General features: G+C 30.3%; 1 protein-coding gene and 1 long non-coding RNA gene across 2 annotated transcripts; both read left to right on the top strand.

Annotated features, from left to right (window-relative positions):
• On the top strand, positions 1-1,071 carry LOC107924107 (uncharacterized). The gene is made up of 2 exons (XR_001691707.2): positions 1-236; positions 721-1,071. It is a non-coding gene; the product is annotated as an uncharacterized lncRNA (long non-coding RNA).
• A 3,372-nt stretch (positions 1,072-4,443) lies between these two features.
• LOC121209714 (putative ripening-related protein 1) lies at positions 4,444-5,308 on the top strand. Its single transcript, XM_041080931.1, has one exon. It carries the CDS (start codon positions 4,576-4,578, stop codon positions 5,149-5,151), a length of 576 nt encoding a protein of 191 aa, XP_040936865.1. The 5' UTR covers positions 4,444-4,575; the 3' UTR covers positions 5,152-5,308.
• Positions 5,309-7,891: the final 2,583 nt, after the last annotated feature.

Here is a 7,891-nt window from a genome sequence, read left to right as displayed (position 1 = left end):
GGGCCGTTATTTATGCAAGCATCACTACTTTGTTAAAAGGTTATTTAAAACCTTTCTTTCCCCATTTTCCATCTCAAACGCAGCCCCATTTTTAAGCCGAAAATCACAGCCTTGGAAGCAAATTTCTAGGGTTTCTTTTGCTAGCAGCCGAACCACCATTATTTTGGTGATCAACAGCATGCAGATAGAACTCATCTTCCTCGTTGAAGGCATTCGACCATGCCTAGAGAAATTTGGTAAGTATTTTCTTCCCTCCCTTTTTATTATTTAAAAAAAAAAAACTTCAAACTTCACATTATTTTAAAAAAAAAAAAAAAACGAAGATAGGTTCATAGAGCAAAGATTCAACACTATTTGTTCCCTCGCCTTCACCTCAGTATTTTTGAAGTATTCGGGCTTTCATTGGGATTGACTCACATACAAAAAAAAATCCGAACCAAATGAAAAGAAAAATAAAAATAAAAATAAAAAAAATAAACTAAAAAAGAAATCATAAGAGAGGATAAAAAAAAAGGCTTGAAATCACCTTTGCTGATTTAAAATTGCTATTTCTCTATTCTCTGTGCGTGTGTACAGATATCGTGGTCCTCCTTTACATTTGACTATCCTCAGCTTTATAGCCGAGAAAAGAAAAGAAAATCAAAAATACAAATTTTCTTGCTGTTGTGTTTGTGCTGTTCTTTTTGTTTGTCTCTACTGCTGTTGCTTTTTGTTTTGCAGGTACTGGTCTGTTGGCATGCGCACGGGGTATGGGTCTAGGCTGGAGTGGCATGGGGGTACAGAGGTGGTACGGAGACCGAGGATGCTGAGGTCCAAACACGTGCTGCTAGGGCTTCAGTCTTGGTTTAGTGTTCTGGGCCTATCGGGCCTTGTAAATTTGGGCCAAGTTTTAAAATTGGGTTTGGGTCTGATAGGGTTATTTAATGGACTGAGGTTTATTTATTTATTTATTGTATATTTAGGTTTCTAGTGGGCCCGGGCAAATTTGGCCCACTACAATACATATTCACTTGTATATGGACATGGAAATTAGCTCATGTTGGTGTAGGTTATGACCTACCAAATTGTGCATGTTATGTTCCAATGTTCTTGTGATGATTAAATATAGTGTATTACTGTAGCATGATCAAATCACATGCGGTGGTTAGGTCATAATTTTGGCAATGGGTTAAGATAAAGAGCCAATCTTAATTGAGTCACAAGTCATGGAAATCCTTAAGATAAAGGGGACAACCTAGCATGTATAAAAACTGATGAGATGAGGTTTACATGCAATGAGGTATTTTAAGGTCATTTAAGAGTATAATTAGACCATGTTAAGTGTTATTGAAAACTATAAGTGGATATGGTTTTTAGAGGGTGACTAAGGCTTGGAAAATAGCCTAATAAGGTCCACACGGGTGGACACACGAGCGTGTGTCTTGGCCGTGTGTGACACACGGACTGCACCCATGGACGTGTGAAATGGTCGTGTGTCCCCTGCATCTAAAAATATTAAGTCAGAATGTATGGTAGTAAACACACGGGTAGAGACACGGCTGTGTGTCTCAACCGCGTGGGGGGCACGGCCTAGCACACGGGCGTATGTCTTAGCCATGTGCCCCTAAATGCATTCTGACGTCATAAACAAAATGCTCGAGTTTTTAGACATGGGTGACCGCATGGGCGTGTCTAGGCCGTGTGAAGGACACGGGCAAGGGACACGGGCGTGTGCTTGGCCGTGTGAAAACCCCTGTAGGTTTGAAATAGAAAATAAATTTAATTGATTCCACACGGGTAGGGGACACGAGCGTGTCCCAAAGCACACGGGCGTGTCCCAAAGAACACGGACTTGAGCATTGCCTCTACACTGGCGTGTGAGGCTTAACTTAGAAAATTTTTCAAGAACTTTCTCATGTCCTCGGTTTAGTCTCGAACCTTTCTCAATTTATGTTTTGGGCCCCGTAGACCCATAATAAGGACACTAAGATGTTGTTTGATTGGGTTCAAACTGGAATGAAATTTAATAACCTGTATTTCCCGAAAATGTTGGAGTACATGTCTGGTAACGCCTCGTACTTGATCCCAGTCTCGGGTACGGGTAAGGGATGTCACATCAATTATGAAAAAACCCTCTACTATGCTAAGTGCAACAATTGTAGCCTCGGTGCTAACCTCAATGTGAGGGTTAATTAGAAGGGTTACTACAAGATCGATAGGGCGACTACCATGAAATTCACTATCCAATCATTCCTTTTAAACAAAGAGAATTGGTTGCTATTGATTGACATTCCTTCCACTACTGCGTTAAGATATTAAAGATCATATAGTTCAAATTAAATAAGAGAGATCGATTATAAAATATAGAAGAAATTTAAACAAACAAAATAATGTTATAACGTTCTTTTAGCATGTATAAATAGCAAATTGAGGCAATATTTCATCACAGATTTTCTCTTTGTAAGCTTCTAATTAGAGATCTTTCTAAGGTTTCTTGACTCTAGATTTTTATTTTGCCACTTTACTATGATTAGAACAAAAAGAGTTCACTTAGATATTATATTCCATATACCTTATTAATCTCTACAATAATATTTCTAGAAAACAAAACTTATTGTTGAAAAACCATATGGCCTCAAATTTGTCCTAATAAGACTGATATTTTGAATTACTTAAGGGTAATATTTATATATTACTTTTCACTCGTTTTTTAATTTCTCATCTAAAACATCAAAACATAAGTGACTTAAAAAAGATTTTTGAAAAGGAATATGAAACAAGTTTGTTCAAGTGTTTTATTCTCCTTCACATTCTTTTTTATGTTTTAAGTGTTGAAGCTCAAACATGCAACCCTAGTGGTAAGGTAAGAGGAAAAAACCTCTCCACTAGGGCAATGTAACACAGAAAATAACTTTGATTGTTGTAAAAATGGCAAGGGGTACACCACTTATGAATGTTCACCACCTGTGTCAAGTTACACAAAACCAACGTTGATGCTTAATAACTTTGAACCAGGAGGTGATAGTGGTACACCATTAGAATGTGAAAATTAGTACCACTCAGATAATGACCTTGTGGTGGCACTGTCAACCGAATGGTTTAACCACAAAAAAAAAAGGTGCTTGAAGTATATCAACATCATGGCAATGGAAACACTATGAAGGCTAAGGTTGTGGATGAATATAATTCTACGATAAGGTGCAATTTTGATCATGATTATCAACCTCCTTGTCCGAATAACATTGTCAACATGTTAAAAGTAGTTTGGAAAGCTCTAGGAGTACCCGAAAGTGATTAGGACAAAATGAATATCTATTGGTTTGATATTGATTAATCTCTTTAGATTATAATATTATATATTAAAACAAAGATATCTTGTGTGTTTTAATATAATGTTTATACATATTACTATTTAAGTAAAAGTTGTACATATTTTGTTTTTCTATATTTTAAGCAATACAATTATGTCCTAAATCTTAATTATTTACTTTGTTTTTTTTTTCTATTCATGTTTATTAAAAAAGGGTTAATATGTAGCTTGTCCCCCTGAACTTGTACAAAATTATCTAGTTCGTACCTAAACTTTTTTCTTGACCTAGTTGGTACCTAAACTTGTATTCTGTCACCTAAGTTGGTAACACTGCACTAAGACCATTAATTTATGCTGATGTGGCACTACTAGTCAATTTAGTGGTGACACGTGGCAACCTCTCGGTATGTTACACGACAGACATAAATTTTTAAAAAAACTTGAAATATATAAACTAATAAAAAATGTATAATTTTTGCACAAGAATGAACCTGGACAATTGGTTGTCCAGATACATTTAAATTTGAACACCCATATGTCTAGATTTATTTCAAATGCATTTTTAGTAAGTTTATATGTTTTTTATTTTATAAAATATAAGGTTATTTATATAATTATTTTAAAATTAAAAATATATAAAAAATTAAAAATTAAAAAATATATAAAAAATAAAAATTAAAAAATATATAAATTAATTTATATATAATGCATTTGTCCAATTTCATTGTTGGTATGAAAATTTTTATATATTTTAATTAATTTATATATTTTACAGATTATTAATTTTTTAATTTACCTTTGTCACGTGGCATACTGTGAAGCTGTCATTTATCACCACTGGATTATCTATTAATCCACATCAATATAAACAAACTGTATTATTACAAAAATACAAACTAAAATAACAAAATGCAAAACAACATACCAACAAAATAACTAAAAAAAAACTTTTAAACAACATATTAACCCTTCACGTATATGACATATATGAATATCGTCCAAGCTTTTTCTTTATCAGGAAACTTCCCCAGCCCTTCAGCCCCTCAAACAATCTGAAGACTTTTTGACTTCAAATTAATATGTGGTAGTAAAAGTCCTGCTTGTGACTTTTTAGTTAAATCAAATGCCCCCTCAGACCCGTTATTAGATGAAATTGACCCATAATCTTTCCCTAGTCATCTTCCTACTTTCTTTCTTTTTTTTCTTTTTGGATTTTGGGTCATTATTTATAGCTCGATGCAGTTGCAAATTTTCATAAAAAGAAAAATAGCAGTAGGAGAAAAAAAATGAAGAAGCAAATTTTATTTAGTGTTTTTGAGTTTATCATCTTTCTTTGTTTTCATTTTCTTTTCTTCAGTCTAGGTATTGAAGCTCAGACATGCGATCCTAGCGGCACCATACCAGGCACAACGCCACCACCAGGGCAATGTAACCAAGACAATAACGCTGATTGTTGTGTAGAAGGCGAAGTTTACACAACATACACGTGTTCACCGCCGGTGTCTGACAATACACCGGCAACCCTAACTATTAACAGCTTCCAGGAAGGTGGAGATGGTGGTGGCGCATCAAAATGTGACAACCAATATCACTCAGATAATGAACCCGTGGTGGCACTCTCAACAGGGTGGTTTAGCCAGAGCAGCCGTTGCAATAAATTTATTAATATCAATGGCAATGGAAAGAGTGTGAGGGCTTTGGTAGTGGATGAATGTGACTCTCAAGTAGGGTGTGATGATGAGCATGCTTATCAGCCCCCGTGCCGCAATAATATTGTTGATGCCTCAAAAGCTGTTTGGACCGCTTTGGGAGTGCCTGAAAGCGAACAAGGAGAACTAGACATTACCTGGTCCGATGCCTAGTTGATCAATCTTACCATATTAAATAAATATCTCATCTACTTTAATATTGGAATAAAGCCTTCTTAGGTTTATTAGATTATGGTGCAACTTTTGGAATCGGACCATTCCTACTTTTAAATTATTTAAATATATTTATGCAATCATTATTACATATAAATTACATGTTTATTCGATTATTCGTAAAATCTGGTATGACAGACATCACAGGCAGTCAACATTTTTATTTAATCTATAAAATTTTGTCACGCATATTTGTGTAAAAATTACATATTTAAAATATAAGTGTGTTTTTAAATAAATATATAATAAGTAATAAAATTGAAAGTTGAAAAGTAATAATAACAAGACATAAAAATATATACAAAATTAAATGAAATATATACATAAAAATATATACAAAAATATACTAATTTAATTAGGGAAATTACTTTCATATCTTTTCACATTTAAAATAAATTATATTATTTATGGATACTTTAGTCTTTTGATTTTTTTTAAAAAAGCAATAGAATTATGCATATGGTAAAATTTGAACCCAAGGAAATCATATTAGTAAAATCTTAAATTTAAAGTTCAACCGAAGTTTTATGTTGATAATATTTTTATACATTTTAATTTTAATATGCAGATTTTGCTACCATCACAAGTTGTATAAATCTATATTATTATTTAAACTCTTGACTGAGTTGGAGTCAAGAGTCAACCGAGCACCAACTCGATTAGGAAAATTACGAAAATATCTTTTCGTAATTAAAATAAGTTATATTGTTTGGGGGTAATTTAATCTTTTGATTTAAAAAAAATAAAAATAAACATATGATGAAATTTGAACCCATGCCAATTACATTAATAAAACCTTAATTTACCACTCCAACAAAGCTTAATTTTAATATATTTCATTCATTTTATTATCTTCGACAACTATATTTATATTAATAGTGTTGTTGATTCAATTGGTGTTATAAATTAATTTAGATTTTTTTTTATTTTAATACATTACAAATTTAATGTGTTATTATTAATTAGTTTCAAATCAAATGTTTCGTTATTTATTGTGTATTATTATTTTTAAACATAATTGTGTTCTAAACATGTGATTTTCACGTTATGCTTCAGATAGAATTTCTAGTATGAATTAATTAATTATAATTTTTAACATAATTAATAAATCTATTTATAATTTAATGTTAAATCGCATTTACACTTTTTATTTCTTAATTTTCCTAAATAAAAAAACGAACTTTATACTTTTATTGACAATTTCATTCAACTTGTGACACCAAATTTAACAAATACCTTAAATAAACAGAAATAAATTTTAATTAACTAAATAGAATAAATTTAAAAAAATTTAAAAAAATTGTTAAAAAATGAAATAATAAATTGTTTGTCATGATTATTGAAGCTATAAAATAAGAAATAAAATAAAATAAAATAAAAAAACCCATTCCTCTCTCCTGTAACAAAAACTAAACAAACAAGATTTAAATAATTCCACTTTTCTAATTTTCAGATTTTTTATTATTTTTTAAAAAAATATAAAATTGTGAAATTTAAAAAAAATATATTTTTGTATTATTATAATATTAAATTTCAAAGATTTTATTTTATTTTTTAAATTGTAAAAAATTTGCACAACTTTTTAAAAATTTCAATGATTATGTAATTTTTTCAAAACAAGCAATTTACCATTGTATCTAGTGGCAGAGTTAGAAAATTCTTTTTAGGGGTCTAAAATTAAATTGTATATTTTTACGACAGTAAAAATACAATTTTATCATTTTAATAGTCTATATCTTTATAATTTTTAAAATGTTAAATCAAATTTTTATCATTTTGGGGGGCCAAAGTGTATTTTTACTATTACTAATTTAAAATTTTATAAATTATAAAGGACTTAAATTAAAAATCTACCATTTTAGTGAAGGCTATGGCCCCTCTAGGTCTCTTAGTGTCTCCGCCACTAATTGTATCGTGATTATAATTTCAAATTATTTTTGTTATTTTTAAAAAATATATATTAATATTTAAATTTTTAAAAATATATATATTTATTTTATTTTTCAATAATTGTATGATGTTTATAGAGTATAGTTAAATAATTTTATGGTTTTTAAAAAAAATTACAACTTTTGTGTTATTATAATTTGAGATTTTTTCATTTTTATGATTATACAACTTTAAGTAGCTAATAAATAGTTTTCCTAGGAGGGCAAATGCATATTAAGCCTAAATATTTCTTACACGACCAAGAGGATAAAAATTCATAATTTTTGTACATCTTTTCATTAAGTTTGAATTCTTGAATTTTTATTTTTATTTTTTACATTTTAGGCCTTAAGATCTTAATAAATAAAACCATCCAAAACAACTTAAACATATAGCTAAGACTCCAACAAAAAGCTTTCGTACTTTATTTTTCTAAATTTAAAGATGACAACCGTTGATCAGTTAAATACATTGTCTAAAACTAATACATTCTAACCTGTTCACAGTAATTTGTTAAGGCATCATTTTCGTTTTACATGCAAAAAGTCCTAATTTTAAAGGCTCCCACTTGCTATAAAATCAACTCATCGTGTATAATGAATTTCGTCAAACAACAAAAGCAAAAACAAAAGGAAGGGAAGCTTTATTTCTCAATAAAGGTTTCTCCTTATTTATTTTGGTTGGTAGGAATCATATACTTTTTCTACTATATGGTTTTTTGTCATCACTAAACGGCAACAAAGATATAATA

The sequence above is a fragment of the Gossypium hirsutum genome, chromosome A11 (assembly GCF_007990345.1).
Source record: "Gossypium hirsutum isolate 1008001.06 chromosome A11, Gossypium_hirsutum_v2.1, whole genome shotgun sequence".
Classification (NCBI taxonomy): domain Eukaryota; kingdom Viridiplantae; phylum Streptophyta; class Magnoliopsida; order Malvales; family Malvaceae; genus Gossypium; species Gossypium hirsutum.
The sequence above is the reverse complement of the archived record's forward strand: the minus strand, read 5'-3'. Positions and strand labels throughout refer to the sequence as shown.

Excerpts from the sequence above, each read along its gene's own strand:
- LOC121209714 (XM_041080931.1), top strand. The coding sequence starts at position 4,576 with ATGAAGAAGCAAATTTTATTTAGTGTTTTTGAGTTTATCATCTTTCTT.